At 37.4% G+C, this 20,014-nt stretch overlaps 1 protein-coding gene across 1 annotated transcript in view; it reads right to left on the bottom strand.

Annotated features, from left to right (window-relative positions):
• The window catches only part of LOC118643568 (vesicle-associated membrane protein 7-like), a 45,385-nt gene that overhangs the window by 20,929 nt on the left and 4,442 nt on the right, over positions 1-20,014 (bottom strand). Inside the window, exons 2-5 of the mRNA XM_036281684.1 lie at positions 19,702-19,772; positions 16,901-16,997; positions 15,082-15,183; positions 3,315-3,473 (exon numbers count right to left, since the gene is read on the bottom strand). Of these exons, the coding sequence (XP_036137577.1) occupies positions 3,315-3,473; positions 15,082-15,183; positions 16,901-16,997; positions 19,702-19,772 (429 nt within the window). The remainder of the gene's footprint in view (positions 1-3,314; positions 3,474-15,081; positions 15,184-16,900; positions 16,998-19,701; positions 19,773-20,014) is intronic.

Raw genomic sequence — 20,014 nt, 5'->3', positions numbered from 1 at the left:
TATAATTATGACAATTCATCAAACTCTACACTTAAAGTGGGTGAATATTATTATATATAAATAACACCTTAATAAATTTTTTGTTATTATTTTTAGTTTCTGAATTACAGTTGACATTTAATATTATATGAGTTTCAGGTGTATGGCATAGCTGTTAGACATTTATATGCATTGTGAAGTGATCACCCCGATGAGTTTAGTGCACACCTGACACCATACCTAGTTATTACAGTATTACTGACTATATTCCCTATGCAGTACTTTACATCCCCATGATTATTTTGTAACTTCCAATTTTTATTTCTTAATCCCTTAATAAATTGTTTTAAAAGTAAAAATATGAAGCTAAGAACAAATATGATTTAGGAGGTAGAAAGTATGTGTACACTCTGCATTACATTGTGGTTGTGTTTCTAGAAAAGATCTGTAAAGATAAAATTTAAAATGCTCTAAGGGAACTATTCAACCATTAATGATTGCTCTAAAACTATTTTCTAATAGAGAATTTTTAACACATACGAAAGGTGACAGAATGGTATATGCTCCATATCCAGTTTTAACAATGATCAATTTATGCCCAATTTTGTTTAATTTATATCTCATCCTTCTCTCCCATTCCTGAACTGTTCTGAAGCAAATTTCAAATGTTGTATAATTTCATTCGTAAATATTTTAGTGTGTATCTGTAAATTTTCATTTTTATAGTTTGACTTGAAATCCAAATAAGGACCACACACTGCAATTGTTATACCTTCTAAGTCCATTTTTTTATAGGTTCTATCTCTCTTTCCTCTTGCAATTTATTTGTTAATTAACTTGTGTGTTTCTTTTTTTTTTTTTTTTTTTTTTATATCCTCACCCGAGGACACTTTCCCATTTTTTGTTCAGGTAGAGTGGGAGGGAGAGAGAGGAACAGAGAGAGAGAGAGAGAAACATCGACGTGAAAGGGACACATCGAGTGGCTGCCACCCGCACAACCGACCAGGGCCGGGGACAAACTGCAACCGAGGTACGCGCCCTTAGCGAGAACCGAACCTGGGTCTCAGGACCGCAGGTTGACGCTCTAACCGCTGAGCCAAGCCGGCCAGGGCTTGTGTGTTTCTTAATGTAAGAATACCTTCTGTCATGCAAATAATCACCTCCTACTTTAATGTTTTTTAAAATTTGGATTGTTTCAGTGTTATTTACAATAGCTAAGATTTAGAAGTAGCCCAAGTGTCCATCAGTAGATGAGTGGATAAAAGAGCTGTGGTATGTTTACACAATGGAATACTACTCAGCCACGAAAAAGAAGGAAGTCTTACTCTTAGGGACAGCATGGATGGACATAGAGTATTATGCAAAGTGAAATAAGCCAGTCAGAGAAAGACAAATACCATATGATTTCACTTTTTTTTTTTCTCATTTAAAAAATTTTATTATTCTTTTAAAAAAATTATTTATTTTTGTTACAGATGTCCCTCCTTTTACCCCCATTGACTTCCTCCTTCCCACTCCTGTTCTCCAGCCCCCTTCACAGTATTGTTGTCTGTGTCCATTGGTTATGGATATATGCACTTAAGTTCTTTGGTTTATCTCTTCCTGCCCTCCTACCACCCCTTCCTCTGAGGCTTGTCAGTCTGTTCCCTAGTTTCATATCTCTGGGCCGATTTTGTTCATCAGCTTATTTTGTTCATTAAATATTTCATAAATAAGTAAGATATTTGTCTTTCTCTGATTGGCTTATTTTGCTTAGCATAATACCCTCCAAGTCCCTCCATGTTGTCTCAAATGGTAAGAGATCTTTCTTCCTTACAGCTGCATAGTATTCCATTGTGTAAATGTACCACAGCTTTTTTATCCACTCATCTACTGATGGACAGTACTTTACAATTAAGTAGTGTTTCCAGATCTTAACAATTGTAAATAGTGCTACTATGAACATAGCGGTCCATATATTCTTTCTGATTGGTGTTTCAGGCTTCTTAGGGTATATTCCTAGAAGTGGGATCACTGGGTCAAATGGCAGTTCTATTTTTATTTTTATTTTTTTTAATCCTCACCCAAGGATATTTTTCCATTTATTTTCAGATAGATTGGGGGGGGGGGGGAGGAGAGAGAGAGAGAGAGAGAGAGAGAGAGAGAGAGAGAGAGAGAGAAACACTGATGTGAGAGAGACACATTGATTGGTTGCCTCCTGCACGACACCAACCAGGGCTGGGGACCAAACCACAACTGAGGTGCCTGCCCTTGACCAAATTGAACCCATGACTCTTTGGTCCTCAAGCTGATGCTCTAACTGCTGAGCCAAATTGGCCAGGGCTATTTTTAATTTTTTGAGGAAACTCCATGTTGTTTTCCATAGTGGCTGCACCGCTATGTATTCCCACCAGCAGTATACTAGAGTACCCTTTTTACCATATCCTCACCAGCACTTGTTGTTTGATAATTTGTTGATGGCAGCTATTCTGGCAGGTGTGAGGTGATACCGCATAGTCATTTTAATTTGCATCTCTGATAATTTGTGACATTGAGCATTTTTTTTCATATGTCTCTTGGCCATAAAAAAGAAGGAAATCTTACTCTTACTGACAGCATGGATAGACCTAGAAAGTATTATGCTAAGTGAAATAAGCTAGTCAGAGAAAGACAAATACCATATGAGTTCACTTTTATGTGGAAGCTAATGAACAAAAACTAACAAACAAAATGGAAATGGGCTCATAGATACAGAGAACAGACTGACAGCTGTCAAAGGGAAGAGGATAGGGGGTCTAGGTGAAGAAATTAAGCCAATAAAACCCAACAACCCTAATAGACAACAGTATGGTGATTACCAGATAGGGGGAGGTAGGAGAGGGTTAAGGGGGAATAAAGGGTGATAGAAGGAGACTTGACTTGAGGTGGTGAACAGAGTACATTATACAGATGATGTATTATAGAATTGTATCTCTGAAACCTATTTTATTGACCAATGTCACCCCAATAAATTAAATTATTTTAAAAAATGAAAGTTTGATTAATTTGAAAAATTAATTTTGGATTGTTTTATAGTTATTATTGTTATTATTATTTTTTTGTGGTACGTACCACTAGCAGGAACCAAACCCGGAACTCTCTGGTCCAAGGGCTGAGCCAAACTGGCCAGGGCTATAATTCTTTTTTTAATATTTTAGTGGTATTCAAATAATTTCTTGATAAAGCCATAATGTGGTGACATAGGATTGTCTCACAGTATCCATGGTATACTTTTGCTTTAAGAAATTTGTCTTTAGGGTGTTAATCTTGTGGTTTAGATTAACGTTTGGGGATCAGGACAGGTGTGCATCACTTACAGTTGTTTGGAGATCATCTGTTCTGTCACTGAAGATATTCACTCTTTCTTCACTTTCCAATATTCTATCAATATTTTGGGTCATAACAATTTTTACATCAGTTACTTGATTCCTCAGTGTGGATATTGAGCTGTCATCTTGATTTTTATTGTATTTCATCTATATAGAAGTGAAATATAATACAAATTTTATTCTCCATAAATAAAATCTATTTTGATATAATATATTGTACAAATTAGAATATAAGTGTCAAAGGCATATCTCAGTATGATGGTTACCAGAGGAAGGGGGCTAGGGGTAGTTAAGGGTAAAGGGAGTCAAATATATGTGGTGATGGAAGATTTGACTTTGGGTGGTGGGCACACAATACAATATACAGATAATGTATTATCAAATTGTACACTCAAAATGCATATAATCTTATTAACTTAATAAGCTTAATTAAAAATAAATAAAAAATACAAAATAACAAGTCTGGGGGGAAAAGGCACATCTCACTTGTATTTCGGCATAAGGAATCAACCTAGGCCTCAAACTGACCCACCTTTATCTTGCGAAAAAGGAGTTGGGTGGGAGAGGGATATATCAATGCATTCAATCAGCAGTGGAATTGTTTTTTTTTTTTAAACTTTAAATATTTTTAAATTTAGACATTTTTTAAAGAGCAGTGTTAGGTTCACAGTAAAATTAAGTGTAAAGTACAGAGTTCCCACATGCCTGTTAACCCCAGCACACACACAACCTCCCTCACTATCAACATCGCACACTAGAGTGGTACATTTGTTATAATGGATCACCTTATACTCAGGCATCACTGTCACCCAAAGTCCATAGTTTACATTAGGGTTCACTGTTGGTATTGTACATTCAATAGGTTTGGACAAATGTATAATGACATGTATTCACCATTACATTATCATGCAGAACAATTTCACTGTCCTTAAAATCCTCTGTGCTCCTCCACTTATTCATGCTTCCCTTCTCCCTAAGCCCTGGCTACAATTGGTCTTTAAAAAATTTTATTTATTTATTATTATTTATTTATTTATTTATTTATTTTATCCTCACCCGAGGACATTTTTCCATTTTTGTTCAGGTAGAGTGGGAGGGAGAGAGAGGAACCGAGAGAGAGAAACATCGATGCGAAAGGAACACATCGAGTGGCTGCCACCCGCACAACCAACCAGGGCCGGGGACAAACCGCAACCGAGGTACGCGCCCTTAGCGGGAATTTATTTTTATTTTAAAATTTATCTTTATTGTTGAAAGTATTACAGATGTCCCCCTCTTTTCCCCCATTGATCACCCCCTCCCACTCCCCCCATGCCTTCACTGCACTATTGTTTGTGTCCATTGGTTATGCATATATGCATATAAATTCTTTCATTAATTTCTTCCTGCCCTGCCCCCTCCCCCCAAGATTCGTCAGCCTGTTTCCTGCTTCCTTGTCTCTGGATCTATTTTGTTCATCAGTTTATTTTGTTCATTAGATTACATATATAAGTGAGATCATGTGATATTTGTCTTTCTCTGATTGGCTTATTTCGCTTAGCATAATGCTCTCCAGATCCCTCCATGCTGTCTCAAAGGGTAAGAGGACCTTCTTTTTCACAGCTGCATAGTTTTCCATTGTGTAAATGTACCACAGCTTTTTTATCCACTCATCTACTGATGGGTACTCGGGTTGTTTCCAGATTTTAGCTATTGTAAATAGTGCTGCTGTGAACATAGGAGTGCAAATATTCTTTCTGATTGGTGTTTAGGCTTCTTAAGATATATTCCTAGAAGTGGAATCACTGGGTCAAATGGCAATTCCATTTTTAATTTTTGGAGGAAACTCCTTACTATTTTCCATTGGTCTTTTTACTGTCTCTGTAGTTTTACCTTTGCCAGAGTGTCATATAGTTGGAATCACACAGTATGTAGCCTTTTCAGATTGGCTTCTTTCATGTAATAATATGCACTTAAGGTCCCTCCAGGTCTTTTCATGACTTGATAGCTCATTTCCTTTTAGTGCTGAATAATAGTCCATTGTTTGGATGTACCACAGTTTATTTAAACATTCACCTGTGAAAAGATATCTTGGTTGCTTCCATGTTTTGATGATTATGAATAAAGCTGCTACAACATCCATATGCAGTTTTATGTGTAGACAAGTTTTCAATTCCTTTGGGTAGATACCAAGGAGTGTGATTGCTAGATTGTATGGTAAGAGTATGTTTAGTTTTGTAAAGAAATACCAAACTGTCTTCCAAAGTGGCCATACCATTTTGCCATACCAGCAGTGAGTAAGAGTTACTATTGCTCCACATCCTTGTCAGCCTTTGGCGTATTTTGAATTTTGGTCATTCCAATAGATGTGTAGTAGTATCTCCTTATTGCTTTAATTTGCAATTCCCTAATGACATATAATTTGATCATGTTTTCATGTTTATTTGCCATCTGTATATGTCTTTGGTATCTACTCAGGTCTTTGACCTATTTTTTAATCAGGTTTGTATTTCTATTGTTGAGTTTTAAAAATTCTTTCTATATTGTAGATGATAGTCTTTTATCAGTTGTCTTTGGCAAATATTTTATCCCAGTATGTGGCTATCTTCTCATTTTCTTTCTTTTTTTTCTTTTCTTTTTTTTTTTTTATCCTCACCTGAAGACATTTTTTGATACTTTGTTCAGATAGAGTGGGAAGGAGAGAGAGAAACATCGACGTGAAAGGGACACATCGAGTAGTCGCCACCCATATGACCCAATCAGGGCCAGGGACAAACTGCAGCCCAGGTACGTGCCCTTAGCGGGAACCGAACCCGGGTCTCTCCAGACTGCAGGCCAATGCTCTAACCGCTGAGCAAAACCGGCCAGGCCTGTCTTCTCATTTTCTTGACATTTTTTGTTATCCAATCACACAATCTGTCTTTTTATTTGTTTATTCCTCACCTGAGGATATGTTTAGAGAGAGGAAGAAAGAGGAGAGAGAGACAGTCAGACAGACAGAGATGGAGAATCAGTTGCCTCCTGTATGTGCCCCAACCGGAGATTGAACCTGCAGCCTTTTGGTGCAAGGGTTGATGCTCCAACTGAGCCACCTGGCCAGGGCAATCTCTGTCTTTTAATGGTGTATTTAGATCATTAACTTTAATTAATTAATTAAATTTTTTATTGCTTTTTTTAGAGAGAGGAAGGGAGAGGGAGAGAGAGAGAAATATTGATGTGAGAAGGAAACATTGAAAAGCTACCTCTTGCATGCCTCCTACTGATGATCAAGTCTGAAACCCTGGCATGTGCCCTGACCAGGAACTGAACCAATAACCCTTTGGTGCATGAACTATGCCCAACCAACTGAGTCACACAGGCCAAGGCAGACCATTATATATATATATATTTTAAATTCTCACCCGAGGATATTTTTCTATTTATCTTCAGATAGAGTGAGAAGGAGAGAGAGAGAGGGAGAAACATTGACATGAAAGGGACACATTGACTGGTTGCCTCCCGCACGACCCTGACCAAGGCCAGGGACTAACTACAACAGAGGTAGGTGCCCTTGACTGGTATTGAACCCTCGAGTCATTGGTCCTTGGTCCAACACTCTATTGCTAAGCCATTTGGCCAGGGCCAGACCATTATCTTTTTTTTTTTTTTTTTTAATATTTTTTATTGATTTTAGAGAGAGGAAGGGAGAGGGAGAGAGAGATAGAAACATCGATGAGAGAAAACATTGAGGAGAGAAAACATCGACTGGCTGCCTCCTGCATGCCTTCCACTGGGGATTGGGCTACAACCTGGGCATGTGCCCTGACTGAGTATTGAACCGACGACCTCTTGGTGCACGGGTCGAAGCTCAACCAGTGAGCCACACCAGCCAGGCCAGACCATTCTCTTTTAAAGTGATTATTGATGTAGTTGGATTAATATCTACCATATTTGTTACTGTTTTCTATTCATTGTTTTAGTCCTTTGTTCCTATTTTTGTCTTCTACTCTATCCATATTAACAAAAATAATCTCTAAGATGTAATGTTACATTTAAAAAGTAAGCTGCAGCTATCAAACAATATTCAGTAATAACTCACTGAACATTTTAGTATGTGCCAGGCACTGTTTTAAGCACTTCATATGCATTAGTTCATTTAATTCCCAAAATATCATATAAAGCAGTACTCTAATAATCTTTTATTTATTTATTTATTTTTAAACTTTTATTTTATTTTTTATTTTTTTGGTATGTGCCCCTAGAGGGATTCGAACCTGGGACTCTCTGCTCCACAGGCCGACGCTCCAACTGCTGAGCCAAACTGGCCAGGGCATAATCTTTTATTTTCTAAATAAGAAAACTGAGACTGAGATTGGTTAATAAGTTGCTCAGTGTTACACAGCTAAAGGCAAAATAAGGATTCAGACTCAAGAAGCTCCAAAGATTGTTGTGTCTGTATCTATATCTTTCTATCATTCTGGAAGGTTAAGCACCAAACTGTCTACTAAGAGTGCTCACAGCATCGGGGGAGTTGATTGAGACTGTAGGAGATAGTCATACTTGACTTTTTGTACATTTGTATTATCTCACTTTATTAATGAGCATTACTTTTAAAATAAAATAAAAAATGATTGAAAAAACCCCTGCTCTTTGGCAAGTGATCAAATCTACCTTAAACAGAACTCTCATCTTTGTCACTGGACCATGCAACTTAACAATTGATGTTCTGGGAGGAGTTCATGAGGTGGATGTACAAAAGAGGGGGTTGTTAGATGAATTGTGGTGTCCCCCCAAAAGATATGTTCAAGCTCTAATTCTGGATACTTGTGAATGTGATCTTGTTTGTAAATAAGGTCTTTGCAAAGGTAATCAAGTTAAGATAAATGGTTAATCTTTAATTTTTTTGTTCCTTTTCATTTTATTTTTTTGAGGTTGATTGTATTCTCACATGTTTTAGACACATTTAAATTTCCTTTTTCCTTTTCCATGTGCTGTCAGTTTAGACGCTCTGCCAATCTAGTGTTGTTTTTTTTTTTTTGGATTTCTATAAGTTTATATATTAATTTTTAGTCATATATCTGTGATATGAGTTGTGAATAGTTTTCCTTTTTCTTTGTTGGTTCCCATCCCATCCCCCACTGCAAAAGTGTTGTTTTTAAAATATAGTTGATTTAAAAATTTTTTTTAAATTTATTTTTATTGTTGAAAGTGTTACAGATGACCTTCCTTATTCCCCCACACTGATTCTCTCCTTTTTAAAATGCTTAATCTTTTTTTTTTTTTTAGAGAGAGAAAGGGAGGGAGGGAAAGAGGGAGAGATACATTGATTGGTTTGCCTTCCATATTCACCCCAACCAGGGATTGAACCCGAAACCTAGATATGTGTCCTGACTTGAACCTGCCACCTTTTGGTGTATGGGATGATGCTTCAACCAATTGAGACACCTGGTCAGGGCTAAAATGCTTAATCTTTTTTCATCTGAGTGAGTCATCTAAGTTTTGTTAAGATAATGTATTCATAGTCCATTCTATGAATTTATAGACTAAAATAATAGACTGGGATTTGCATTTGGGGTATGTGTGTGTGTGTGTGTGTGTGTGTGTGTGTGTGTATATATTTTTTAAGTCTCTCAAAATTACTTTTTTGGTACTGTATGCATTTGGTTAATTATAGCATAAGAATTTCAACAACTTTTACAAAATTTTCTACAAATTTAAAGCTTACCAGGTTAGCTTATAAATGTTAAACAGAAAATTCTTTGACTTCAGATATGTTAACTTCTTAAAATGTGCATATTTTCACATATTAACTAGTTTTCAGGGACCTATATTAATGTATTTTGGCTGTCTTGAATATGCAGAATTCTTCATAAGAAAATGTATGCATTTAATATAAAAGCTTCTATCCTTAGGTATTTTATCAGACATGGTGGTGGACATACCCTATGGTGATCCCCAGTGAGTCACATCCTTGTAAAATCCCCTCCCCTTGAGTGTGATTTGCTTCTAACTAATAGAAGCAAAGGTGATGGAATGTCACTCCCATGATTATATGAGATTTAGCAGACTGGAGTGAGAGATTCCTTTGTTGGCCTTGAAGAAGCAAGCGGCCATGTTGAGGACACTCACCTTGGGTGGCAAGGAACTGCTATCAGTCTCTAGGACCTGAGGGTGTCCTCCAGCCAACAGCCAGCACAAAGCTGCATATCTATTGCAGTTATAAGAAAATATATATTAAAAAATTTTAAGAGTAAATTTGAGCAAAAACTGATCCTAATCCAGCAGCGCCTAACCAGAAGTAGTTAGAAGTGCTCCTAGAAAATGAATTCTGCAATGACCTGAATGAGCCTGGAGGCAGATTTTCCCTCCAGAGCTTCTAGAAGAGAACACAGCTTGGCTGACACTTAGAGTGTAGTTTTGAGAGGTCCTCAGAGGTCCTGAACAGAGAACCCAGTTAAGCCACGCCTTGATTCCTAACCCACAGGAACTGTGAGATAATATACATGTGCTGTTTTGTGGTAATTTGTCACACATAAATAGAAAACAAACACAGGTATACTTAAAATATTTTTATTTCATTTATTTATTTATTTTTGGTACGTGCCCCTAGTGGGAATTGAACCCGGGACTCTCTGGTCTGCAGGCCAATGCTCCAACTGCTGAACCAAACTGGCCAGGGCTTATTTATTTATTTATTTATTTAATTTCTTTTTCTTAAAATATTTTATTATGAAAAAGTTCATATATATATATAAAAGCAGAATGAAAAGTATAATAAACCCTTATGTATCCATTACCTAGTTTCAGCAATTATCAACACATGGACAATCTTATTTCATCTATGCTACTACCAACCACCCTTTTCCCAAATATATTATTTTCTTTTTAAATTTATTTTTATTTATTGATTTCTAGAGAGAGAGGAAGGGAGAGGGAGAAAGAGATAGAAACACTAATGAGAGAGAACATTGATTGGCTGCCTCCTGCACGCCCCCCACTGGGGATTGGGCCCATGACCTGGGCACGTAACCTGACTAGGAATTGAACTGGTGACCTCTTGGTGCATGGGTCGATGCTCAACCACTGAGCCACACCAGCCAGGCAAATTTTTTCTTTTAAAACTTATCTTTATTGTTGAATATACAGATGTCCCCACATTTTTCCCCTATTGAACCCCCTCCTCCTCACTCTCACCCCCCTTCTTCCATCCCCACACTATTGTCTATGTTCATTGGTTATGCATATATGTACATAAATTCTTTGGTTTATCTCTTCCCACCCATCCTCCCCCTTCCCTTTGAGGGAGGGGGGATTCTTTTTCTGTTTGCTGTTCTGATTGGGTGTTTTTTGCTTATATTCCAAATCCGATGGTTTGTTTCTTGGCTTCACCTACTCTACTATTGATTCCCTGTAAATTATTCTTTATTTCAGTTAATGCCTCCTTCATTTCTGACTGTGCATCCATCATTTCTGACTGGTCCTTTTTTATGCTCTTGAGGCCCTCACTAAGTTCCTTCAGTATCCTTATAACCAGTGTTTTGAACTGTGCATCTGCTAGATTGCTTATTCCCATTTTGTTTAGTTCTTTTACTAGATTTTTGTTCTGTTCTTTTATTTGCGACATATTTCTTTGTCTCCTCATTTTGGCTGCCTCCTTGTATTTGTTTCTGTGTATTAGGTAGATTTGCTATGTCTCCTAGGCTTCATAGAGTGGCCCATTGTAGTAGGTGTCCTGTAGGGTCCAATAGCACAGCCTCCCTGATCTCCCAGCTGGGCCCTTGAGGTGCACCCCTCATGTGGACTGTACATCCTTGTATCGTAATTGAGTCTTGATTTCTGTTGGCACATCAGTGGGAGGGATTTACTCAGGCTGATCAGCTTCAAGGACCGGCAGTGCTCAATGACCACTGACTGCCTTGGAGGATCACTGTGTAGGGGCCCGCCACACAGAGCAAGACTTACTTCAGCAGGGCTCTGGTACCCACTGAGTCCACTCTTTGAGTGTGTCATTTGTGGAAGTGATTTGGTGGTGGTGGTTTCAATGTGGTCTGAAATTGTCCACTGGGTGTGCAAGGTCAGCCTCTGCCTGTGTTCTACCTCAGGCCACCAGGAATAAGCTATAAAGTGATCTGCAGGTGGCTGCTGCTTGTGCTGGGCTTGGAGGTGCCCAGGCAAAGCTAAGCTGTGAATGAAGGCTAGCTGCTTCTACTGCTGGGAGTGGGGCCAATTAGCAAGAGGTATGGGGCTCGCTGAGGCCAGATGCTGCTTGTTCAAGAGAATCTAGAAAAATCTGAAGCAGGAGCCAAGGCAGGCCAATCCTATGGTAAAGGCACTGGAAACAGCTTTGTGGGCCCAAAAGGTGGGTGGGGCAGGGCCTCAGGGAATCACCAGGGAGAGGCAAACAGTGTGAGCCAGGTTGCTGGAGTCACAGATAGGGCACCTATCTGCCGGCCTGTGGGTGGAGGGCTCACTAAGTGAACACCAGCCTCAGCCAGCATATCTGTCCTGGAGAAAGCTCCCTCTCCAGTTCTCACCTGGATGCCACCCAACTCAGTTCTAACCCTGTATGTCTCTGGTACCTTTCAAGCTGCCTCTACCATGCTGGAGCCTGGAGGGAGTGAGACTGAATAAGTCTGTGCATGGGCCCTTTAAGAGGAACTGCCTGGGACTCCAGGAACCTCAGCCTCCCTCAGCCTCCATTCCTGCTGGTTTTTACAGCTAGAATTGATGTGGATTCTTTTCCTGGCACTGGAACTCTGAGCTGGGGGACCCGGTGTGGAATGGGGACTCCTCATTCCTCAGGGAGGACCTTCACAGCCAAGGTATCTCTCCTGATTTTTATCCTCCACACGTGGGTGTGGGACCAGCCCATCAGTACCTCCATCCCTCCACATCTGTCTCAATGTGGCTGCTTCTTTAATTTCGTAGTTGTAGGACTTCCATTCAGCTTGATTTTGGGCAGTCCTGAATGATGGTTGTTCTGTAGTTTAGTTGTAATTTTGACATGGTTGTTGGGAGGAGTCTATCGATTACCATGATCTTGACCAGAAGTCTCTACATATTGTGTTTTGTGTCTTCATATTGATATGTATCTTAGAGCTTTCTCTCTCTCTCTTTTTTTTTTTTTGTTAATCCTCACCTGAAGATATGTTTCCATTGATTTCTAGATAGAGTGGAAGAAAGGAAGAGAGGGAGGAAGAGAAAGAGAAACACTGATATGAGAGACACACATGGATTGGTTGCCTCCACATGACCCAGGTTAGGGATTGAATTTACAACCCAGGTATGTTCCCTTGACCAGGAATTGAACCTGAGACCCTTCAGTCTGCAGGCTGATGCTCTAACCACTGAGAAAACTTGCCAGGGCATCTTAGGTCTCCCTTAATCTATAGGTTTGCTTTAACTTTTCCCCCCTTGCAATTTATTTGTTGAAGATATTGGGTCCTTTTTCTTGTAGAGTTTCTCATATTCTGGATTTTGCTGATTGCGTTGCTGTGGTATCATTTAATGTGGTCACTGATTCTTTTATTTCCTATAAACTGGTAGTTACATCTAAAGGCTTGGTCACAATCAAGGTTTGATGTTTTGGGCAAGCATACTTGAAACATACTCTTCAAGTTGGTTCTTGGTCTTTTGACATGAGCAAAGCAGACTTTGATAGCTCTCTTGTTTCTGTTATGACAAAATGTTTCTGGCTTTTATGTTTTCTGCCCAACATATGGAATTAATCCTGGTTCCTTTTGGTGTAAAATGGTATTTAGAGACTATAATCTAGACACTGAGGGGTTTGCTGCTATTGCATTGGTCTTTGTTTCTAGGGTTTTCAGTGGATAGGCTAGGAAATACTTTTTTATTTTTAAAGAGAAAATGTACCACATGGTATATTTTCATTACATATTTCTCTCTCTCTCTTTTTTGTGACCAAAATACTTTAATTTGCAACTTTAATATACAATACAAAGTCCATAATTTCTTGACATTTTCACCTGGCTCCTGTTTGTAGAACTGATACTATACTTTCAGACTTCATCATCAAGGATACCTAATCCTTCATCTGACCACTGGGAAGGAACTGGATATAGAAAGAGACCCAACACAGCAATCTGTGTCATGCCAAAAGCACCAGAGAATTCAGAACCACGTGGCTGCACTGAAAAACTGGCCTGGATCACCTGGGATATAGTGAGCTGGGACACTGTTTGTACAGGGCTTGAGGTGCACACCACCACCAGCATGACCAACTCCTCACAGTTTGTGGAGGCCTCCAGCGGGAATAGTGGTCCCCAGGCCCTCAATTACATGGTTTTCAATATTTAATTTTCAATTTAAATTTAGGATTATACATTTTACTTAGTTCTTTGACTCTATATTTGTAATTTTTTGATGAAAATCTTGATTCATAACAATATTAATTGAATTACTCAAAGTAATTATATCTATGTCTCTAACTATATAAATCAGTTTCAGAATAGCAACACCAATGTTATTACTAACAATGTGACACTTGAAAATAAATATTTTAATATTTTTAGTCCTATTTTTCATTAGGATACAATTTCACTAAAATATATAATCAAATTATTGTGTTTCAAAATCACTTGAAATGCCTGGCTGGTGTGGCTCAGTGGATTGTCGTCCCATGGACTGAGAGGTCCTGCTTGGATTCCTGGTCAGGGTACATGCCCAGGTTTCAAGCTCGATCCCCAGTAGGGGGCGTGCAGGAGGCAGCTGATGGATGTTTCTCTCTCTCTCCCTTCCTCTAAAAAAACAATGAAAACATACCAAAAAAAAAAAAAGTGACTTGAAATAAGTTTTTACTCTCTTTTAAGCCATCATCAACTTAATATACAGATAGTTGCATTTTAGGGATTACTTATTTAAATTAAAAAATTTTTTATAATGGAAACATATTCATAACATAAAATTTTCAGTTTTAATAATTTTTAACTGTATACTCCAGTGGTATTAAGCACATTTACAGTGTTGTACAACTATCATCACCAACTACCTCCAGAAAGTTTTCATCTTCCCAAACTGAAACTGTACCGAGTGAATAATAATTCCTCTTCCCTCCTTCCAGACTCTGGCAACCACCATTCTACTTGCTGTCTATATAAATCTGACTACTCTAGGTACCTCATGTAAGTGGAATCACATAATATTTGTACTCTTGCGACTGTCTTATTTCACTCAGCAGGAACTTTTAAAATAATTAATAGTATTTTTATTTTATTATTATTATTATTTTTTTATTTTATTTTTTTGGTATGTGTCCCTAGAGGGAACCGAACCTGGGACTCTCTGGTCCGCAGGCCAGCGCTCTAACCGCTGAGCCAAATCTGCCAGGGCTAATAGTATTTTTAAATTATGTGAAATATATACATGGTTCCAAAGTAAAATTTGTAAAACAAATGTCATTCAAAGAGGTCTAGTTTCCATCCCTATTCCCCATCCTTACCATAGGCAACCACTGGAATGTTTTTGATTTATCCTTCCCTTGAACTCCTGAAGCACACCTTGTATTTTTTTTTTATACTATAAGTAAATAAATACATATATTTGTATTTGTTCCCTCTTCCTTTAATGGTTGCATATGTAAATAAGTAATAGTATACCACACATACTTTACCTTGCTTTATTCACTTATCAATATATCATGGATATCATTAGTTATTATTATATAGAGACAGAAGTTCTCAGTTCTCATTCATCTTTACAGCTCTTAACTCATAATTCCTAACTGACTTGACAGCTGCAATACTAACGATGTTTAGGAATACAGTTGGAGGTTACATACCATATACTTTCCTAATACTTGCTGAAAATCGGCAGCAACTGCATTTGAAGGAGAAAAATGTTCTTGTGACATCAAAGGATTTCTTAGAAAAATATCACTGACCTGGGGAAATGAATGGAAATATTTAAACTATATAGATAATTTCAACTGGATAATTACTGAGTTCATGTTTATTTGAAGCCAAGTCTAGCAGAAACCAGAAATAAAAGAAACCAGGACATTTCAAGATTTTTAGTGGCAGGGTGTCATGTCTATTTAAAGATGCAGTATTTATGAAAACTGTTTGCTCAGTCTTCACTGCTGTAGTACAGATTACAACCTCATATCGTGAGACTGCAGATGCTTCCTTAATTTTTTGGTATTATCAGAGGATTTGAGGAGAAGAGCAGATGTTTATCTCTGGCAAACAAGGAAAAAATGGGAGTCCATGATATTTTCTAAATAAGTACTTATTTTCCCCTCCTTTTCCTATCCTCAAAATTCCCTCAACGATAATAAAACAATCCCAACTAAATGTCATGATACTATCTTTCAAACCCTATAGGACACTTCAAGGTTTCAAGAAGAAATTCTGACAATTGTTTGTACTAAATGTTATATTCTCCAGAGGTAGTGGTAAAAATGATATGGTTAGCAATTTTGTGTCATCTGGCTTTGGAAAGGTGGTAAAGTTGGGATGTTTTGTCAGAATGGCAGAGAGAAAAAAAATTAGAGTACAGTCAATTAAATGGCTAACAGTGTTCAGCACCTTAATTGACTGTACTCTAACAATTGTCTAGGCATAACTGTCAATGTAGACTCTATGTAGAGTGACAATATTAGGCCTTATAACCTTTGATTCTGTATATGGTTATAGTTTGAGCTGTGTTAAAACAAGTTGGTATATGACACAAATAAAATAATATGCATGATTCATGAATGTGACTGAAGAATCACTAGTAACTATTATATAGCTGACTGATTTTTCTATTAACATTTTTTATTAAAATATTTATACTGAATTATATATTTTTAAATAAAATTGAAGATTAGTATTATTTACTTTTAAAAATAAGAAACAAATGTACTATCTGGACCATAAAGTTACCAGAATAATGGTTTAGTCCTCATCTGTCACTGAGATTGCTTTACACAAAGTCTCCTTATTCTGGTTGGAGATCGAATTCTGGGTGATAGTAAGCAACAGGTGACAGCTACTGAGAAGGTTAATTACTCCTTAAGAAATTTATAAACTCTCATGTATCTACGTAAGTACATATACATAAGCCCTCTATTTACCATATTTTATATTTGCTGTCAATTTTCAGGTAGAACTTTCCCTAAAGATAGCATGTCTTGATTTAAAAAATTATTTCATTTAACTCTTAATTAACTCGTCTTTCTTTCTTTCTTTCTTTCTTTCTTTCTTTCTTTCTTTCTTTCTTTCTTTCTTTCTTTCTTTCTTTCTTTTTTACCAGAAGTGAGTTATATGGAATTATTTGTAAATTAAATATATATGCTATTGAGAAAGTGTTTTAAATATTAGTAAAGCTTCATTTATTTCTTACTTTTAAAGAACAAAATAAATACAAAGAGAAATTCTAATATATCTGAGTGTACTGTCTGCATATCTTCCTTCAGAGTTGGGGGGAGTGTGGAAGCAGGAGACAAATGAGGGATGAGGGTAAGAAATCTCTGAAGGTCATTAATGGCTCTGCTTTGTAGACAGGTGAATGATTTGCTTTTGTTATGTGACATTATTACTAACAAACTAAAAAATAAAGACCTTGTAATTTGAGAAACTGAAAAGGTCCTTAAAGTAGTATAACAAATTACTTACATGTTTAAGAAATGCAGGTGGTGTTACAATATCCAACATATCGTCTGAGGCACATAGGTAAATGATCCCATCAATAAAAAGACTATGATAGACAAAGCTTTGGAAAAAACACATTCACTTACATGATAATATTAAAGAAATTAAGTACCTATACAACAAATTTAATTTCATCTTCAAGCTGTCATTAATAGTATAAAAGCTATATAGATAACTTTTATAATAGAATATTTTGAATATCTTTCATATATTTAAAAAATTAAATTGTTAAAACTATAAAATTTAAAATGTATTTAAAATTATGTAAATAAAAATAAATTATAATAAAGAGAAAAGTAATAATCTAATATAGATATAGAAAACTCTAATAACCAAATCAAATATAATCACTCATATTCTAAGACTGAATCAAGATTCTGATCAAATAGAAAATGCTACATTCACTGACTTACTATTCCTATATTTTTAGGTAGACATATTCAATTTTGGCACTTCTTGGCTTTCTATCATGATAGATTAGAATTTGAAAGCTGTAAACTGTCAATACCAAATATTCTGGAGAACAGGATGAGTTGGAGAGGAGGAATTAAACTCCCTTCTAGTATGCTAAAGTGTACCTTATCCTGACTACTTCAACTTTGGACGTTTTGTGCCTTCTCAGAGTTATGTATTAGGAAGGTGAAAGACTCTTAGAAACATCAATGAGTTGCATTTTGAGTATATAATCAGCAAACCCAGACTGTGGGAAACTCTATAGGTTCTTCAACAATAAATTGTAAGGATAGGACAGAAGTAGAGAGGTATTATGTAGATTGAAGAGATTTAAATAACACCAAATTTAAAAATGGGCAGTATTGGGCTCTAATATCTGAGGTGTGTATTTAGGTGCTGAGGCAATGAAGAAACAGGATAATTGACAGCTACAGAAGTTGGGATGGTGGTTGATCTGGGGGAGAGGGAGAAAACAATGCACAGGACATATGGTAGGGAGTTATGGGGGTAGTTGGCAGTGTTCTATTTTTTTGGCTAAGGTGGCAGTTACAGTTGGTAGGAGAGTTCCCTTGTAAAACTTCACAAAGCTATACATTTGTTTGATGTAGCTTTTTTTTAAAAAAAGTTTTTTTTCTTTATTGATTTTGAGAAAGAGAGGGAGGGAGAGGGAGAGAGAGTTAGAAACATCAATGAGAGAGAACATCAATTGGCCACCTCCTGCATGCTCCTCACTGGGGATTTGGCCCACAACCTGAGCATGTGCCCTGACCAGGAGTTGAACTGGCGACCCCTTGGTGCATGGGTCAACACTCACCACCGAGCCATACTGGCTGGGCTGATGTAGTTTGTTTTTATATATATATATATATTTTGACCCTCTTCACCCATTTATCCCTGCCCCCATCAACCCCTACATCTGGCAACCACCAATCTGTTCTCTGTATCTACGTGTTACCATGTTAACTAATTAGCTAGTAATATTAACATGGGAAGAAAGCAAAGGGGAGGCCAGACATTATAAGCGTAGTCATCTGGGCAGCTTCACCAGAAAACTGCAGTTTCACACTTCCCACAAGGAACCACTGGTCCATTCCCTGCAAATCACTGGGGGAAGGGACATGTATGCATGTGCAGTCAAGTCAGGATGACATAGGAAAGGTGTTTGCCTGTCAGTCTATCCTGGGAACAAAGATCATTGGCTAGGAGGGTGGACCTCAATGCATGCCCATGAAAATTTGGGACTACAGAATCCACAACAAAGGAATTCTCTGTCTAGTTCCTCTTGCTTTGCTCCTGCTTCCTTGAACTCATTTTTTTCTGTGACCCATGCTAGCCTGCCCCATGGCCCTAGAAGCTGCATGGCCCATGGCCATGCAGACCCCACATGCAATGGACTGCAGCTGGGAACATAAGGTAAGCTAGCCTGATGCTGGACTGGACAGTGCAAATATGGAATGGAGACTCTGAGCAGTGGCTTTGATCCTAGCTCTGCTAAATATAAAATGGGACTTTTTCCATGGTGGGACAGAGGGAGTTGGGACCTTGGTAACTCAGGGGTTTAATTCTACAGAAATAAAGCTTTCCACAATAACTTATCCTCCCATGGAGGCCTCAGGAAATTCTTATTGCTGTGGCACCCAAGAAGCCTACTTCCGCCAGCAAAAGGTGAGGACACAGATAACATGAACTTGATTTTTGTTTTTGTTTTGTTTTTTAGAGTGGAATTGAAGATATTTTTAAGTGGAAGTTTCCTTTTTTATTAATAAAATATTTTGGGTATACAAAAAGTATGGAGAATAAGAACAAGAACACTTGTAGACCCATCAATCTAGTTAAAATGCTACAGATACAATTAATATCCCTTGTATACCCTTCCTCAATTTCATTCTTCTCCCTTCATTTTGCAGAGGTAAACACTTTGTTGAATTTGGTGTTTACCATTCCCATCATGATTTAATACATTTTTTAAAATTGACTCTTTAGGGAGAGAGGAAGGGAGAGGGGGAGAGAGATAGAAACATTAATGAGAGAGAACATAAATTGGCCGCCTCCTGCACGCCCCTGACTGGGGATTGAGTCCAAAACATGGGCTTGTGCCAGCGACCTCTTGGTGTGTGGGACAACGCTCAATCCACTGAGCCACACTGACCAGGCCCATCACAACCCTATACTTTTACATATAGAAGTTCTCTTTTCTGAGGGTTCAGTCAAGAGTATGTGCAACTAATACATTTTTTTCCCTCATGTCTTCATCATTGGAATCATTAGCTGATAATTGTTAAAAAGTAGAGTTTTATCAGAATATACCTTACCTTCCCATTTGAATTGTGGTCTTTGGTTCAGCTCTAAGAAGCACTAGTCTAAGCACTGTTGCCGCTGTTTCCTAAAAATAAATTGTCTGCATTTACTCTGTAGAAGATTGTAGTGTTTTTTATTATCTCTCTAATCTAATCAAATATCTATAAATAAAATGTTAGTGGATTAAAAGTATTCAGCTCTTATTCTCTGAATACTCTAAGTCTTTTTTAAGATAAAAACTTTTATTCAATGATCTCTTTCTATAAAACAAATAATTGCTGAGATCTCTTATACCTGTTTCATATAGGGCTCATTCTATGGTTAAAA

Source organism: Molossus molossus, unplaced genomic scaffold, assembly GCF_014108415.1.
Source record: "Molossus molossus isolate mMolMol1 unplaced genomic scaffold, mMolMol1.p scaffold_m16_p_1, whole genome shotgun sequence".
NCBI lineage: Eukaryota > Metazoa > Chordata > Mammalia > Chiroptera > Molossidae > Molossus > Molossus molossus.
This window is presented reverse-complemented; position numbering and strand designations above follow the sequence as displayed.